Source organism: Nerophis ophidion, linkage group LG06 (assembly GCF_033978795.1).
Source record: "Nerophis ophidion isolate RoL-2023_Sa linkage group LG06, RoL_Noph_v1.0, whole genome shotgun sequence".
NCBI lineage: Eukaryota > Metazoa > Chordata > Actinopteri > Syngnathiformes > Syngnathidae > Nerophis > Nerophis ophidion.
The window spans coordinates 26,094,780-26,113,683 of record NC_084616.1 but is presented as its reverse complement, the minus strand read 5'-3'; the positions used below and the strand labels follow the sequence as shown (position 1 = coordinate 26,113,683).

At 40.9% G+C, this 18,904-nt stretch overlaps 1 protein-coding gene across 2 annotated transcripts; it reads left to right on the top strand.

The window, feature by feature from the left end:
• The first annotated feature begins 152 nt into the window (after window positions 1–152).
• Window positions 153–18,224, top strand: LOC133554440 (chemokine-like protein TAFA-4). Of its 2 annotated transcripts, XM_061903213.1 has the most exons (6): window positions 155–522; window positions 963–1,049; window positions 1,125–1,247; window positions 2,023–2,178; window positions 11,771–11,895; window positions 17,246–18,224. In XM_061903213.1, the coding sequence occupies exons 3-6, from the start codon at window positions 1,130–1,132 to the stop codon at window positions 17,255–17,257; spliced, it is 411 nt and encodes a 136-aa protein (XP_061759197.1). In that variant the 5' UTR covers window positions 155–522; window positions 963–1,049; window positions 1,125–1,129; the 3' UTR covers window positions 17,258–18,224. The 2 variants fall into 2 exon arrangements, with proteins under 2 accessions (XP_061759198.1, XP_061759197.1); XM_061903214.1 differs by lacking the exon at window positions 963–1,049 and having other exon boundaries at window positions 153–522; window positions 1,091–1,247.
• The last annotated feature ends 680 nt before the right edge of the window (window positions 18,225–18,904 follow it).

The window sequence follows — 18,904 nt, the reverse complement described above, 5'->3', positions numbered from 1 at the left end:
TTATATTGTACTTGTTCCAGCCGAAAGTTTATTGTGGTTAATGAAACTGGAGCGTATTTGCATGTCTATTAAAGATGTGGGCCTGTTCCAGTGTTTTGGACCTCCTCACCCTCCTTTCCATCCTCAGTGTCCACCCTGTGACACCATGATGCACTTTAAGCTTCTTAGGCGCTAATGAAAGTGGGCGCACATTGTGCAGGAGACAGATGGCCCCTGTCTTGATTAAGTTCTCATTTTCCCGCCTGGGATGAGGCTGGCAAGCTTTACTGGGGCCAGCTTCATCCCAGAGGAGAGGAGCTCATGTGTGAAAGTGCAGCACGCGCTCTGCCGTTGCCCTTCTTTACACTGAATTTTTGGACTTTTTTTCTTTTTTTTTCTTTCTCTTTTCTTTTTACTTTGTAAACTGGAGCGTCACCTGCGACAAAGCTTTGCCGGAACAAGATTTGCATGATGCTTGTTCTGGAGGACACTAATGGGAGCTTGACAAATCTTTGGTGTTGCCACTAAAGAGCAGTGTTAGAAGTAAGTACATATTTCTTCTAAAGGGTGTCTGGAAAAGAAAAGCAACTAAAAAACCGAATTGTTTTTATTATGTTTTGTTTTTGAATTGTGTATTTTTATGTGGTGTTTTCATTGTCTTGTTTTTTTTAAGGAATCTGCTTCTCTAATTCCTCGAAATAGCTTGAGTTGTACAGATAAGAGAATAGAGGGTTTTTTATATTTACTTTTTTAAAAAGCTCTGTGAGATAGTTTTTTTTGTAACTTGACCATGTTTTGATTGTGTTTTTTTTCAAGTTACTGGATTATTTTGTCAGTATGGTTGTTGCCTTTAATGCTTAAGCTTACCAACTACTTTGAATAATTAGGGTTGAATGGGTTAAATGTTCCTTCATGTGACTGTTGTGCTCTAATTTGAAATTCCAGATCATGCTTGACTTATTCTGACTCCAACTTGTTTTCAGAGTCTCGCTAAGCACCCTCATGTTTACAGCCTGAAGCACTTGTGAATCAGAAGTGAACGCAAGAAGTCAAACTCCCTCCAACAGGAGGCATGTAGGAGCATCGTCTCAAATCCTTTAATGTGTTTCAGATTTGCCTCAACCTCCTTTTTCCCCCGTGTCCAGGCAAGATGACCCTGGCTATTGTTTTGACTAGGACACTCCACTGGGGTCTCCTCCTCCTATGCTTGGTGAGCATGTGCAGCCAGCAAAGGTCCACTGGCAACCAAAGCTCCAGGGGACAAACGGGTATGTATGTGTCAGACCCAACCAGACCAATGCACCGCCTCGGGAACTCATTAGGGCAGCTGGTCACCTGCGTCGTTGCCTGATTCAGTTTGAGCCTCCAATTCCCTCTGCACCAACACCACCTGTCAATAAGTGCAGTACTTCAGCAACTCCACTAGATCTCTCTTTCGTATACAACGTATTTGTTTTTCTTCTACTGTTATTATACATATTTTTTTCAGTGTACTCAATTACAATTTAACCTTTTGGGCCCTGCGAGTGTCGCCAGCCAAGCAGGCATCAGCCATGTCTCCTCGGATCGGAGTATGAAATATGAATGGAAAGGTTTCTGTTATCTCTCTGCTCGGTTGCACCCCAATTTAAAGTCAGTTCAGCATGAATCATCTGTGGAGTCTTAATCAAAAGCAACATCCATTGTATTATATTTTCTGTGAATTGATGCACTTCAGCGGAAAATTCTATTCATGGGCATTATCCTGTTATTTATCTTCAAACATTGAGCAGTACATTCAATTAAAAAATTAAATACTCTCATGAATGCAATGTTGTCCTCAGACTATGAGTGCTAAAAGCCTTCATCCACTTGATGGTGCTGTGGCTTTGAAAAAAAAAAAAATCTGGCCAATTTGTATAATCATTTGCACGAGTCCCATAAATAACTGGATTTTCCAGATATGATCGACATTTTTGACAGAAGACATTTCTTTTTTTTTTCCTCCAGTGACACACTAACTGCAAGCTGAATGACCTTGTTTCCTTCCAAATTCTCTTAAAGGATCATCAAAAGAGAGGACAGGGACTTGTGAAGTGGTCGCGGCTCATCGCTGCTGCAACAAGAACCAGATTGAAGAGCGCTCTCAGACGGTCAAGTGTTCTTGTTTCGCAGGACATGTAGCAGGGACAACAAGGGCGCTGCCCTCTTGCGTTGAAGGTTATTTCATACTTCTACTCTCTTACTGCTCTTTTGAGGGTGACATGATTATAATATTTGTCAGTAAAGTGCGCTGATACTTCGGCATATTCTACGAATCATTGAACGGTACTTTTTTCCCCTCTCCTGCCAACACCGTTCCCACAGTGAGATTATTACTTGGAAAAATGGCAGAGCATTTAGTTGTCAACGCCCAAAGAAAATCCAGTATTTCCGCTTCACTTTTTCCACATTTTGTTTAGTTAAAGCCTTAATCCAAAATGCAATACATTCATTTTTGTCCTCAGAATTCGACACACAATACCCCATAATGACAATGTTTTTTGTGCAGATTTATTAAAAATAAAACCATTAAAAATCACAGGTACGTAAGGATTCCCAGCACTCAATATGTAATTACAGCCTCAAGTTTGGCATACCAATCTTTAGGCAGTTTTGCCCATTCCTCTTTGCAGCACCTCTCAAGCTTCATCCGGTTGAATGGGAAGCGTTGGTTTTCATCCAGGATGTCTTTATACATTGCTGCGTTCATCTTAGTCTAGTCAGGGAGGTGACAAAAAACCGAATGGTCACTCTTTCAGAGCTACAACCATCTCTGCAGCAATCCACCAATCAAACCTGTATGGTATAGTGGCCAAGTGAATGCCATTTCTTAGTAAAATGTTTGCCAAAATGCACCCGAAAGACCCTCAGACCATGAAAACAAGAAGTAGTCTAATGAGACAAAGCTTCAACTCGTTGGCGTGAATTCCATTGCCAGCCATCATGTTTGGAGGAAACCAAACACCGCTCAGCACCAGGCTAACACCATCCTGACAGTGAAGCATGGTGGTGGCAGCATGATGCTTTCTGTTAGTCAGAATAGAAGGAAAGATGAATGTAGCAATGTACAGAGACATTCTTGATAACCTGTGAAGCACTGTGAATACTTTCTGGATGCACTGTATGTGTCAGATTGTGTCTTGTACATTGTGGTGGTGAAGTGGTTAGTCTATCTGACAGTTTATGTTGGGTTGCAGGTTTGCATCTTGGTTGTCGTTATTATTTTTTAAAGATTATTTAAAACGTTTCAAATGGGTATAATGGGTTTTACTGTGTAATGTATTTAGCTGACCTGAATATTTACAAGCATCCTCTTGATACACTGACAAAACATACTCATATGCCTCTTTGAAAAACGTTTTTTCGATCACCAATGCCAACTAAAAATAATTCCCTACCCCTTGTTTTGGCGCTCTCTTTAGCGTGGCAATCCTTTGCGCCATATGGAAGTGCATTATAGAACTTTTCAACTGAAATCCACCCACTTTTCTGTTTCCGCGGCAACTCCATATAGTTTGAAAATGACAAGACAGGAACGTTGTTAAATCAGTCCGATAAAACAATAGGAATATTGCGGGTGATCGATACCTTACAAGAAGTACCGGCGGTCTTACTAACGGTTCCTAGACTCTTGAGGTTTTGTGATGGTCTAAACTTTTACTTGAACACACAAAAGACTTAACATACACTAATAAAAAGATTAAATAAAAGAATCAATGAAATTAATATGAAAATAGAGAATAACTTTTTACTTTCATACCTGTGATTATCTCGCAAACTGGAAGGAGCATTACAAGGGAGGAGGACGTCTAAATAATGAGACCAATATGCTGTTTAGTTATCAGCGTAATGAGCGGCTTGCATTTGGCATGCAGCCAATGTGGACTCCTCCACTTCTCACTGAGCATTTTACGATGTCTAATTTAACTTCACTTTCCTTTTGTTTAGCATGTTGCCCCCAGATAAGCCCACCCTCGCATCGGAGACAGAATGACGTGCAAAACGAATGAGTCAAAGTTTTTTATTGTCAGTTTTTCAATACATGGAAGATATACTAAATGGTCGAGATAACATTTGTCCCCCACCCTGAACTCTGGAGCAAATTTCGAATTGACGTTATTCCTTGCCAGTGTATCTGTGTCTACGGAAGAATACAGTCTTCTTTGATTGCATGTGGCGCACATGGGCTATTGTATTATTTTGATGGAAGTGCTGCAACATATTGTCGAGGGAAGCTAGTGTTTACGGACAAAAATTTGCGTTTTAATTAATTGATACAAGTGTGTATGGTGTCAAAACCGTGCCAAAAATCCTTCCGTGTATAAATCAGACTGCGTGCGGGTGGCCTCTCTGCACGCACGCAGACTCAATTTGCGCTCGTGTGGTGTCTTTTTGCTTACACACTTTTTCTTTTGGGTAATGGAAGTAGAAACCCCAAAACCAATGAAGTTGGCACGTTGTGTAAAATTGTAAATAAAAACAAAATACAATGATTTGCAAATCCTTTTCAACTTATAGTCAATTGCATAGACTGCAAAGACAAGATACTTAATGTTCAAACTGAAAAACGTGGTTATTTTTTGCCAATATTTGCTCATTTGGAATTTGATGCCTGCAACATGTTTCAAAAAAGCTGGCACAAGCTGGACGTCGTGTCCTCCGGACCAAAGAGGAAAAGAACCATTTGGATTGTTATAGGCACAAAGTTGAAAAACCAGCATCTGTGATGGTATGGGGGTGTATTAGTGCCCAAAGCATGGGTAACTTACACATCTGTGAAGGCACCATTAAGGCTGAAAGGTACATACAGGTTTTGGAGCAACATATGTTGCCATCCAAGCAACGTTATCATGGATTATTTCAGTTTATTTCAGCAAGACAATGCCAATCCACATGTCGTCATAAAAAATGAGTGCGAGTACTAATCTGGCCTGCCTGTAGTCCAGACCTGTCTCCCATTTGAAAATGTGTCACACATTATGAAGTGTAAAACACCACAACGGAGACCACGGACTGGTGAACAACTTAAGCAGTACATCAAGCAAGAATGCGAACAAAATTCCTCCTGAAAAGCTTCAAAAATTGGTCTCCTCAGTTCTCAAACGTTTACTGAGTGTTGTTAAAAGGAAAGGCCATGTAACACAGTGGTAAAAATGCCCCTGTGCCAACTTTTTTGCAATATGCTGCTGCCATTAAATTGTAAGTTAATTATTATTTGCAAAAAAATAGTTTGAACATTAAATATCTTGTCTTTGCAGTCCATTCAATTGAATATAAGTGGAAAAGGATTTGCAATTCATTGTATTCTTTTTTTATTTACGAATTACACATGCCAACTTCACTAGTTTTGGGTTTTGTAGTATTGTAGCAAAAATATTTCCAAACGCGCATCTCATTCTGTGTGTCCATAATCCAATTCACAGTGTTTTAAGTTGTCTGTCCGTAATGTGATTTGTTTGTTAGTAAAAAAAAAAATCAGTCTGTCCGTCTTTTAATGTGTGTGTAAAAATGTGGATTTGTGTGAAGCAGGAAACCTTTTTTTTTTTACATGTGACTTTTTCGACACTGTTGTGTAAGAGTTGTCTGTCCGTGCGGTAATCTGAGCTTTTTTTTTCATTATTCTCACAACAAGTCGCCGTTGAAGCCAAGAACAATGGACGTTTTATCTCTTGCTGTAAAAGTAAATTCATATTTAGCAGTAACTTAGGTTTCAAAAGTATATTCTAATCAAATAAGTTATGAGTGATTTTACGACATGTAGCGGCCAAAATGATCGCGTTTCCTCTGTCGGGTGGCGGGGCTCTCCCTTAGAGATAGGATGTCTGTAAGACGAATGGTCGTTTCCTTAGCTCCCTACCGGTTGGACGTGCCCTAAACACCTCCTTAGGAAGGCGTCCGGGGGCACCCTGACCAGATGACCAAACCACCTCATTTGGCTCCGCACAATGTGGAGTAGCAGCTCTACTCTTAACTCCTTCCGAATGACAGAGCTTCTCACACATAGTTACCCTATCTCTAAAAGGTCCCCCTGGAATATGGAAACGAGATCATTTTGGCCGTTATGTCATTACTGATGACCTATTTGAGTACAAAGTACTCCTCACAACTAAGTTACTGCTAAAATATGAATTTTATTTACATAAATTGATGGAAAGTCCGCTGTTCTTTGCTTCAACGCCAAGATGACTGTGAGTGAGTACATGGCCCCTACTCCTGTTTAGTATACAGAAAGGACAGGTGAAGTTGATGACAGACAAGTCTTTTTACAAGTTTGGATCACTGCATGGACAGACGACTTGTACACGGCAGAATACTTGCAAAAGTCACGTGTAAAAAGACTGTGGTGTTGGGGTGGAAGGGAGAGGTACTACCTTTAAGGATGATACAGTCGCAGCTGGATTGCTGCTTGAAACCTTACTGGACCTCACCAACACCCAGCTCTTGTCTATGGCTCCAAGTAGCAGAATTCTGCGGCCACTCCACAGTAAACCGCTTTGGCCGGAAGGCTGAACTAGACAAGGGTCGCCATGGGGTCGTTGGCCCCCCAGTAAGAGCTTGGAGATGATAGAAAGATAGTACTTTATTGATTCCTTCAGGAGAGTTCCTTCAGGAAAATTAAAATCCCAGCAGCAGTGTACAGAGTTGAGACTAATTTAAAAAAGCAAAATGTAAATAATGGGGGTTTAAATGGAAACAAAATAGAGAAATATCACAATAAGAATAAAAATAAAAAGCACCAATGGGAATACAAATATAACAGTAAAATAAGAATATAACAAGAGAAACTAGGCAGTAGTGACCATGTTATGAAAAACATATTGCACTGTTATTGTTTTGCATCCCCTGTCATCCTAGTGCCCCCCTCCCCAGAGAGGAGTTGTACAGTCTAATAGCGTGTGGGACAAAGGAGTTTTTGAGTCTATTACTCCTGCACTTGGGATGAAGCAGTCTAGCACTGAACAGGCTCCTCTGGCTACTGATAACTGTATGCAGAGGGTGACTGGCATCATCCAGGATGCTCACTAGTTTGTCAACAGTCCTCTTCTGTGCCACCGTCACCGGTGAGTCCAGTTTAATTCTGATTGTAGAACCGGCCCGCCTGATCAGTTTCTCCAGTCTGGAGCTGTCCTTCTTAGATGTACTGCCCCCCCCCCCCAGTACACTACCATGTAGAACAGAACACTGGCAACCACAGGTAGTATATCCGCAGGAGTTTTCTACAAATGTTGAAGGAGCGCAGCCTCCTGAGGAAGTACAGCCATCTCTTTCCTTTCTTGTACAGGTGGTCCGTGTTAACAGTCCAGTCCAGCTTATTGTCAACCCAAACCCCGAGGTACTTGAATGAGTCCACGGTCTTCACCTCAACTCCCTCGATCACAATAGGTTGTGACCGTGGACTCGACCTCCCAAAGTCAATGACTAGCTCCTTGGTCTTTTACTGATTGAGCTGCAAGAGGTGATATAGGCACCATCAAGCTCATTTACCTAATGAAATGTCATGATGGAAAAACAGTCAAGTATCTACATGCCGGATCGGTCGAGGCCCGGAAAAACAACGACCGCGCTACCCACTGCTTTGCCCCAGGGTGGGGGCGACAAGTATTCTACTAGGACAAGATCAACATCAACACCCGGCCTCTCAAAAAATGAAACCATTATTGGGACATGGAACGTCCGCACACTGTATGCCTGTGGGAATGTGAAGGAACTGACCCGTGAACTAGACAGATGGGACATCCTTGGTTTGGCTGAGGCCAGGTGGACTAGCTGTGGTGAGACTACCACAGAAGAAGGCTACAAGCTATGATATAGCGGATAGGACTCTAGACATCAACATGGAGTTTTATTGTCAACAAAAGCAAAATAAACGCAGTCATCAACTGCACACCTATATCCAGCAGGCTCATCAGCATCCGAATCGCTGCGCGGCCCATGAATTGAACCATCATTCAAGTGTATGCCCCAACGACAGATTATGATGATGAAGCAGTTGAAACCTTCTATTAGGAGCTAGAGAACACCAAGAAAACTCCTAAGAAGGACTTTCTAGTCATCCAAGGAGACTGGAATGCCAAAATAGGTACCGATGCATACGACCACTCGGGAGGAACAGCGGGGCGGTTTGGGCAAGGTGAAACGAACGACAGAGTACTGCAACTTCTGGACTTTGCTAAAGGCCATAAGCTCACTGTAGCCAATACGCTGTTTCCACATAAAACCTCTCGGAGAACAACGTGGCACGCACCGAACGGAAAGATACATAACCAAATCGACTACATACTAACGCCACAAAGGTTTAAGTCAAGCATCAACAAAGCCCGAACCAGAACATTTCCTGGTGGGGACATTGGTGGTGACCACGATATGGTACTAATGACGCTTACACTTAAACTGAAGTCTCCAAAAAAACACACTAACCTACGCATCAGATTTAGCTAGACAGACTTAAAGACCCAAAAGTTGCAGGAATATTTGAGGTAAACATAGGAGGGAAATTTGGAACACTTAATTTATTACAAGACATAGACTCACTGACAGATAACATGGAGAAAGCATTCAAAGAATCAGCAACTGAAGTACTAGGGAAGGACAGGAAGAAAAACAAACCATGGATCACTGATGACATCCTAGACCAATGGGACCTCAGAAGGGCCCTCAAAAAGACAAAGGATGATGACCCAGAGGCAGCTAAGCAGCATAACTCTGTGAACAGAAACATCAGGAAGATAATGAGGGAAGCAAAAGAAAAGTGGATCACAGAACAGTGTGAAAGCATAGATGCAGACATACAGCAGGGCAACAGTAAAGCAGCCTACGCAACGCTGAAGAAACTGACAAGGACAGAACAACCTATAGCCACAGTAATAGAAGACAAGCATGGATCTCTACTAACAGAGAAAGTAGAAATAACCCAACAGTGGACAGAGTATTGCCAGGAACTATACAACTACACAATATCACCAGACCCCACCATACTAACCAATGCCATGAAGCCCAGCGGCGAATGCGAGGATGCACCAATACTGCAAGCTGAAGTAGAGGAGGCAGTAAAGAGCCTACAAATCGGCAAATCACCAGGCATCGATAACGTCCCAGCATAGATTTGGAAGCATGGTGGGCCAAGCACTATAACAGCACTGACACACATCTGCTAAAATATTTGGGAAACCAAGCAGTGGCCCCAAAAATGGACCCAATCTCTGATCATCCCCCTCCCTAAGAAAGGGAATTCAAGGCAGTACCAAAATTACAGAACCATCAACCTCATTTGTCACGCTAGCAAAGTAATACTGCGGATAATCCTGAACAGACTGAAGAACAAGGCAGCGGAAATCCTCTCCGAGGAACAGGCTAGATTCAGACAAAAACGGAACACCACCGAACAGATCTTCAGCGTCAGACTACTGATTGAGAAGCACCTTCAGCACCAGCACAACTTATACCACAACTTCATTGACTTTTAAAAAGCCTTTGACCGTGTCTGGCATGAAGGACTATGGCAGGTTCTCAGAAACTACAACTTTGACAATAATTTCATACAGGTAATCCAGGCACTTTACACAGACTCAAGCAGTGCAGTTCTCATTAACAACAGCATAGGAGAACCTTTTAAAACATCTTTTGGTGTCCGCCAAGGCTGTCTACTCTCCCCTGTCCTATTTAATGTCTTCCTGGAGAACATCATGGAAAAATCACTTCGACGTTATGGGAAAAAGTGAGGCTGAACTACAGGAACTGACCACCATAATAGAGGAGGCGGTGAGAGCTTATGGAATGGAGACAAGTGCAGAGAAGAGCAAGATCCTGGTCAACAGTCACAATCACTTATCACCACCGAATATCACATTGAATGGACAAACCCTGGAGGACGTAAAGGACTTTAAGTACCTCGGGTCCTTTGTGAGTGAAGATGGCAGCTCCACAAAAGAGATCAGAGCGAGAATCTGCATAGCAACATCAGCTATGACAAGACTGACCAGTATATGGAAAAACAATACCATCAGCTTCCAGGTGAAGGTCAGACTCTACAAGTCACTTGTTCTTTCCACCCTACTCTATGGTTGTGAGAGCTGGACGCTCACAGCGGACACTGAGCGCAGGATACAGTCCTTTGAAAGCAAGAGTTACAGAAGAATGCTACATATATCATACAGTGAACACCGGACAAATGATTATGTTAAACAGCTAGTTACCACCCGTGCTAGCGAACAGGAACCTCTACTCTCAACAGTTAAACGTCGCAAGCTGACCTGGTTTGGCCATGTCACAAGGCACACCTCCCTGTCAAAGACCATTCTGCAGGGAACAGTAGAGGGGAAGCGGAGACGAGGCAGGCAGAGAAAGGCCTGGATGGACAACATCAAAGAATGGACTGGCTGCAGCTTCCAAACCCTGCTATGAACAGCAGAAGATCGTGAGCGCTGGAGATCCCTGACTGCCCAATCATCCACCATGACACCCCTACGGCCTCCTAGGCCATGGGATGAGTGAGTGAGTGAAAAAGACTGCCAATCAGTGTTCCTGCGTCACACAAATCTGACTACAGACGCACACATTTTTTTTTATGCACACACATCTCTTAGTAAGCACACACAGATTCTATTACAGGCAGTCACAAATATGATTACGCGCACAGAACTCCTTCACCAAAGAAACTTGTACACGGCAGAATTGTCGCAATAGTCACATGTAAAAAGACAGCCAATCAAGGTTTCTTGCTTCACACAAATCTGAATACAATCCTTCCCATTTTTACACACACACACACACACACACACACACACACACACACGGAAATACGGACACATAAAAAGAATAATACGGACAGACAGTCAAAAACACGCATTGAAATACATACACACACATTAGTACACAGACATGTGAAGACGCACAGTTCGAGATACGCGTTTGCAAATAGAGCTAACTGTCCTTTTATTTTTACTGCACATCATCCAGTTCAGTTTCAGTTCATTTCGAACATGCATACGATATGATGTAATGCATCACATATATCCTGTTGTTTCATTACAGCACATCTGAAAAGGAATGCGAAGAAGCAGAGCTTATTTAATCCTGCAATCTTTTCATACCATAGCAATTGTATCACCTTTTCTTGTTTTCTGTAACAAAACAGTGAATAAATAATACATACATAATATACCATAGATAGATAGATAGGTAGTACTTTATTGATTCCTTCAGGAGAGTTTCTTCAGGAAAAAAAAAAAAAAGCAAATAGTAGTAAGTAAAGAAATATTTAATACATAATCTTCATGATTTCTTTGGTTAATCCATTCCGTAATTAAATTACACATACAGATACAGATATGCTAAAGGTTTTAAGTGTTGTACGTGTATACAAATGATTTGGATTAGATTTTCCTTTTAGGTTATATTTCTCTTCTTTTGTTGAGAATAATTGTTGCACATTCTTGGGTAGCAAGTTATAGTTAGCTTTGTAGATCATTTAAACTGTTTGCAAATGCACCAAATTGTTGAAATTCAATATTTTTAATTCTACAAATAAAGGGTTTGTATGTTTTCTTTATCCAACATTATGTGTTATTCTAATTGATCTTTTTTATACCACCACTAGTTAGTGAAAGATGTGCACATTTGTAGTTGTTTCCCCATATTTCTGCACGATAGCTCAGATAGGCTAACACTAGTGAGCAGTAAAGAATATGAAGTGATTGTCCATAATGTAATATCGACACTACTTCCATTCATCTCAATACTCCTGTATTATTTTTGTATCACTTTTCCGCAGCTTCAATCGTGCGTCAAAAGTGGTGGTGTAAAATGAAGCCGTGCGTGGATGGAGAGGAGTGCCGAGTTCTTCCTGACCTGACTGGTTGGTCGTGCATCTCGGGGAACAAAGTAAAGACCACCAAGGTGAGGGAAAGGTGTTATTCTCTTTGCAAAACAACACTAAATCTGTTTATGGTAGACCAACTTGAGCATAGTGCAATGGAAAAATCTCGGCTCCGTAATACATTACTTTTATGCAAAATCATCTGCACTGCTTATTACACCATAAGCTCTCCTTTTGAAAGCGAATACAGATCACAGAGTAAAGCGTGATCACTGCTCCCAGTGGCCACATCGGCCCTCTTTACTCTCAAAGTGGGCTCACAAAACCTAATTCTATAATCTGGTGAATGATGGGGCCAACAGGACAAACACGAGAAAAAGCTGCAAACTAATGCAGTGCACTAAAACCCGTGTAATTAAATCTGACGGCCAATGGGAGCGGCACCGCATTTGGAAACGTGCTTTCTCATAAATTGCCTTTCTGTTGTGTCGTGGTTGATTGGGTTGATTCTGTGTGACACAGGAGCAGGCGAGCACATGCAGCGTGAACGCTCTGTTTGGAAGAAAGACGCTTTTCTTGCTAACTTACAGTACGGTACATACCAACCCACAATAAACGTAATAAAGGCAAATATAATTGACGCAAGCTTGATTTGCCGCTGTTTTGGGCTTTTGTTAACTGATTCCACAGCAGGTCGGCCACAAAAAATGTGAAGTGTACACATGCAAAAAAAAATTAAGTACCGTATTTTTTGGAGTATAAGTCGCACCTGCCAAAAATGCATAAAAAAGAAGGGAAAAAAAACACACATATATAATTGCACTGGAGTATAAATCACATTTTTGGGGGAAATTTATTTGATAAAACCCAACACCAAAAATAGACATTTGAAAGGCAATTTAAAATAAATAAAGAATAGTGAACAACCGGCTGAATAAGTGTACGTTATGTGACGCATAAATAACCAACTGAGAACGTGTCTGGTATGTTAACGTAACATATAATGGTAAGAGTCATTCAAATAACTATGACATATAGAACATGCGTTTACGTATACCTTTACCAAACAAGCTGTCACTCCTAATCGCTAAATCCCATGAAATCTTATACGTCTGGTCTCTTACGTGAATGAGCTATCCATCCATCCAACCATCCATCATCTTCCGCTTATCCGAGGTCGGGTTGCGGGGGCAGCAGCCTATGCAGGGAAGCTCAGACTTCGCTCTTCCCAGCCACCTCGTCTAGCTCTTCCTGGGGGATTCCGAGGCGTTCCCAGGCCAGCCGGGAGACATAGTCTTCCCAACGTGTCCTGGGTCTTCCCTGTGGCCTCCTACCGTTTGGACGTGCCCTAAACACCTCCCTAGGGAGGCGTTTGGGTGGCATCCTGACCAGATGCCCGAACCACCTCATCTGGCTCCTCTCGATGTGGAGGAGCAGCGGCCTTACTTTGAGTTCCTCCCGGATGGCAGAGCTTCTCACCCTAATGAACGAGCTAAATAATATTATTTGAGATTTTTTATATTTTACGGTAATGTGTTAATAATTTCACACATAAGTCGCTCCTGAGTATAAGTGGCCAAACTATGAAAAAAAACTGTGACTTATAGTCTGAAAAATACGGTATGCCTTATGTAACTGCTAAAGTTTATTCACAATTTGCTACTTTGGGACAAAAGCAGGGGGTAACTAATTTTGGAGTTCCACGGTAGTCATTTGTAGCCATTACATGTTACATTACAAGGATTTCCAAACTTAAAGATGTCAATCCAATGCATTAGAAGAGTATTACAGATCGTTGAAGTAGGTGATTCAGTGCTGCTAAAACACCAACGGAAGTACTTTTCTTCTTAAAGCAAGACATTGTATCAACTTTCATTTGTAGCGTATTGCTGTTTAAATTCTTGATGAATGTAAGTGTACCACTTAAGTTGTTTCGGCACAAAAATGTGAAACTCAACAAAGGTGATTATCCCCAACAAATCCTACGATACAGTGGACTCCCCAATGTCACAATGTGTTGACAAGGGTTCTCTCAAAAACGGACTGTTTCCTCAAAGACAAAAATAAGGTCACTTTCGGCTGTACTTGCAGTTGTTCTTTTATTATAAGTAATATTGTACGGCGTGGCGCAGTGGGAGAGTGGCCGTGCGCAACCCGAGGGTCACTGGTTCAAATCCCACCTAGAACCAACCTCGTCACGTCCGTTGTGTCCTGAGCAAGACATTTCACCCTTGCTCCTGATGGGTGCTGGTTGGCGCCTTGCATTGCAGCTCCCTCCATCAGTGTGTGAATGTGTGTGTGAATGGGTAAATGTGGAAGTAGTGTCAAAGCGCTTTGAGTACTTTGAAGGTAGAAAAGCGCTATACAAGTACAACCCATTTATTTATTTATTTACTGTAGAGCAGACAGAGTCACGTGTAGCCTAATCCTGTTCATTTTTAATTCTGTTGTCATCGTATATCTCTTCTGTGCAAGTACTGGTGCCCCGCTGTGGCAGCATCACAAACAATCCAAATATATGTATCATTTAAATGCTCACTTGTGAGATGTTCAGTACAACACAAACAACATCACTCACCTAACAGTTGAGTCAACAGATCGAGGGTCCATTATTGAGCACATTATGCTGTCTAAAAACATCCGGAAACTGCCAACAAAATTCTATTTACATTTCACGATCTGAAAATTAAACAAATATGAGTGATATTGGTATTTTAAGCACCAACACAGACAGACTATTATAGCGGCGCATTAAATGCAGTGCGCTAATGCTAGCTGGTTCTGCTTTGTCTCAAACTTGCTAATTGTTAATTCTAGATTATAATTAATGCATCTCTCACCTAAGAGTAGACAAATGTGGCCCTTGCCTGGCAGGCTGGTCTACTTTGACATCCCCCGAGATAGCAGAAAGACTTGTCGCAGCAACTTTTTTTAACCCTTCGTGGAATGGAATTATGTGAGCCTCACGTCGGTCGCCATCCCAGCGAGAGTGGAAATATTACTGTGTTTGTTTTATTTTGGTTTATTATGGTTAGTTTGTATGTTTAGCACCTAGCAACGCTGCTGATGCTGTAGTGTCACAATAAGCTTGAGCACTCGACTTCTAAAACTCACTGCTCATCCTCTTTGTGTTCGGGCTCAAAAATATTAGGTCCAGGACCATATTTTTTCCAAAAGTAATCGTTATTGTCTCTAAAAACGTCTGCTTGATTAGCATTGTTTTTGATGGGTATGGGATCTGTGGGTCCTAGCACGACGTCACACATGTGACTTGCTTCCACATATAACTCTCAAAATGGCTCGGGAATCTCTGTGAGATTGATACTATTTTGATCATATCTATTTATTCGCAAACTTTTGAAGTGTATTGGTGTCATAAACTATATATATATATATATATATATATATATATATATATATATATATATATATATATATATATATATATATATATATATATATATATATATATATATATGATGATATGATGATGGTACCAGGGTTCCCCAACATTTTTTCCACCAGGGACCGGTTTAATGTATGCATTATATTCACGGACCGGCTTTCTACGTGTGGCAGATAAAAACAGCAATAAAATTTGCCTTTGGCTACAATCTGTTTACATTTATTAGATTAATGTGCATTTTCCCATGTACTACGACAAAGGAGTTGTAATATACATCTATTAACAAGCTTATTGGGGTGTTTAGTGGGACAGACAAAAGTTAAGTCGGAGAAAATGCGGTAGTTTATGAATCAAATAATGTTTCTGGTTGGGGACCACTGCTTTAAATAGTGGGATCCAGGCTTGACAAAAGTTGATATCTGGGTAAAAATGCGTACACTCCGAACACAATATAAAATGCTATACAGTAGTGCAGGGGTGTCAAACGTAAGGCCCGTGGGCCGGATCAGGCCCGCGAACAGGTTTTATCCGGCCCGCGGGATGAGTTTGCTAAGTATAAAAATGAGGCCAAATTTTTTTATGAATTAAAACTGCTGTTGTAAATATTTCCACCAGATGTCATAATAGCAATTCTTTGTAGATGTATGTAAAAAAATAAATAAACCTCATATTAGTGAACCAGTCGTGGAAAATGAGAAAATTACAGTCATAAATAACATTCTGTAATTTGATTTTATTTTTTATTTTTTTTATCTTGATAGATTGAAAATCAACACCAATGAGTCGACTGATGAAAATTGTCACACAATTTATTCAGAAATAAATAATGACAAATAAAGATAGAATACAATTAACCGCAACATGTAGGTGTAAAAAAACCAACAACAACAACATTATGATTTGTACATTTTCAGAATGTGATTGTTCTATTTTTAAACAATTTGAAGTTGTCTTTATTTTTAAATTATCATGCTGTGATTTTACCTGTGCGGCCCACTTGGGAGTAGATTTTTCTCCATGTGGCCCCCGATATAAAAGGAGTTTGACACCCCTGTAGTAGTGTGTAGCAAACAATCATAACAAGGGGGGATGGATCAACTTTATATTTAATAACAAAAGAAAATACAACAACAATGCTGAACTGTTGTAATTTGTGCCACCCTTATTAATGTGCACACATTGTCACTAGCCCTGTGGCGCAATCACAGTTTGAAATGACACAATTCCTTAACTTTGAACAGCCAGGTTGCTACAATGATTAGGAATGAAACAATAAAATCCCCTTCACCTTGTTGGTTAATAATCTTTGCGGGCAGCAGAAGGAAGGGGGGTGTGATAGGCAGTGTCGAAAACGCCATAGAGTGAATGTTTCATACCACACAATGCTTTTGCTTAATTTATTTGGAATCACATTGAGTGAGAAAAGGGCTAAATAAACCCCACTTAAGAAGCACACAAAAAAGCAATTTGTAGCTTACGACCGCAGTGCAAAGCAATCAGCCTGCCTACAATGGATCTGCTGTCGGGCACAAAAAGGGTGATTGAAATGTACGTACACTGAGACAAAGTTTGTACAACAAAGCATATTTTTATTTGGGCTGTGGTTTGTATAAGAGAAGGTTCGTAAATCAAGGTTCCACTATGAATAATAATTTTCAAACTAGCTTAGGAAAATTAAAAAAATTCCCACAGCACACCCGAGGATAACTTCTCTGGGGCATTTGACTCCTGCGCTTCCACTATAATGCCCCATTTCATTCAATAATTTATTTTTCCATACCACTTATCCTTTTCAGGGTTGCGGACAAGTTGGATGAAATCAAAGCGCATGTTTATACTGTATCATCTATCTGTGTTGGCCCTGCGATGAGTTGGCGACTTGTCCATGGTGTACGCCGCCTTCCGCCCGAATGCAGCTGAGATAGGCTCCAGCACTCCCCGCAACTCCGAAAGAGACAAGCGGTAATAATGGATGGATGGATGGATGGATAAACCTGATTATTGCTCTTTTTGTGTTGTCGCAGGTGTCACGGTAGGCAGGCATCAGCTTGGTCCAATCAGAGCACAGCCTTCCTTGCTGGCAGCAGTCATCTCAAGTAACTCTGGACCCTGCGGGCTGTTGGAGCTACAAAGAATATAGATTTAATTAGATATATCCTGCTTCACATTAAGCTGCAGGAACTCATTATTTCAATATCCCTCGTCTTAAATACAGATTTGGTCCGGGTTAATCCCACAGAGTAGACAATCTATTAGCCAAGATAAAACCAAGCGGTGCCGTGTCCCAACCCAAACAGCCGGATCCTGTGAACCTTTATTTCCCACAGTGATGCGCTGAGAACATCATGGTGCGTTATTCAAGTACTGTCTGCTGTCAACCACTACAAAGGAGAGTTTGTGGAATTTTCAGGAGCATAAATACTGTAAAACAGCAGCCAATACTCTATTTTAGACTCACTTTGGGTTCCATAAAGAGGTCAGATCTTCTTGGACTCGTCTTTGACATGAAGATGTACTCTCATGCACGCACGGATTGGACGGGCCACCAGACATGCATGCAGACAATCCTGCACTCCGATGCAAAACAAGGAATGTTTGAAATTCTAATCATAAAGAGAAGAGGAGCATCTTCATCGTTGAGAGTATTTACATCAAGCTTTTGTTTATCTCTCCAAACTCAGTGCTGCTGTTGAGGGGAGGCAGCTTGTTGTAATAGCGATGAACATTGGAGATGTTCTGCCTCGGAGCAAAGTGTAGCCGCGGACAGAATGTTTTCTGGTATTACCACTTCATCTTCTTTATGAATAATATTCCTTCTGGACCCACTCTCATTGTCTTGTGTTTTATCTCTGGTGTTCAGCCACTGTGTTTGCTTGTAAATTCTCCAATGAGGGGATAAGAAGGTTATATTAACTCAATACAAATGTACTGACAGCTTACCTTTCAGTCTGCGACATTAAATGATAATAAATGTCACATACTGTGTGCTGTTGAAAGTTACAAGTTGATTGTTTGTGTTGTTTGCCTTCTTCTCCACAGTGGTCCGATTATGCACATTAGTTTTTGTCCTTCAAATATTTTGTATTGTCCAATGCTATTTAAATCCACTCTCCGCACAAGCCTCTTTTACACAAACAATGCAGAAGAGCCACATCACAGCTATACATTACATGTATTTACTGACGTTAACAGACAGTGTGTCATTTAGTTGTAGAAGCGGTAATACTGTAGTAATAAAGTTGGGTGCAAATTGGGGCCCTTTGCAAAAGTGTATTTGGAGGCCCCGCATTCCAACATTTTTTTTAATGTGAAACTATTTTTGCACAGTGTTTTTTCACTGAAAATTTAAAATAATTAATGTTTTGAAACCAAACTAATTATAGGAACTTGTATCGGTAGTCACCTATCAAATGTGGTCTAGCGAGGGATGATGTCATCAATGGGGGCATGGCTTAGAGCAGTGGTTCTCAAATGGGGGTACGCGTACCCCTGGGGGTACTTGAAGGAATGCCAAGGGGTACGTGAGATTTTTCAAAAATATTCTAAAGATAGCAACAATTCAAAAATCCATTATAAATATATTTATTGAATAATACTTCAACAAAATATGAATGTAAATTCATAAACTGTGAAAAACAATACAACAATGCAATATTCAGGGTTGACAGCTAGATTTTTTTGTG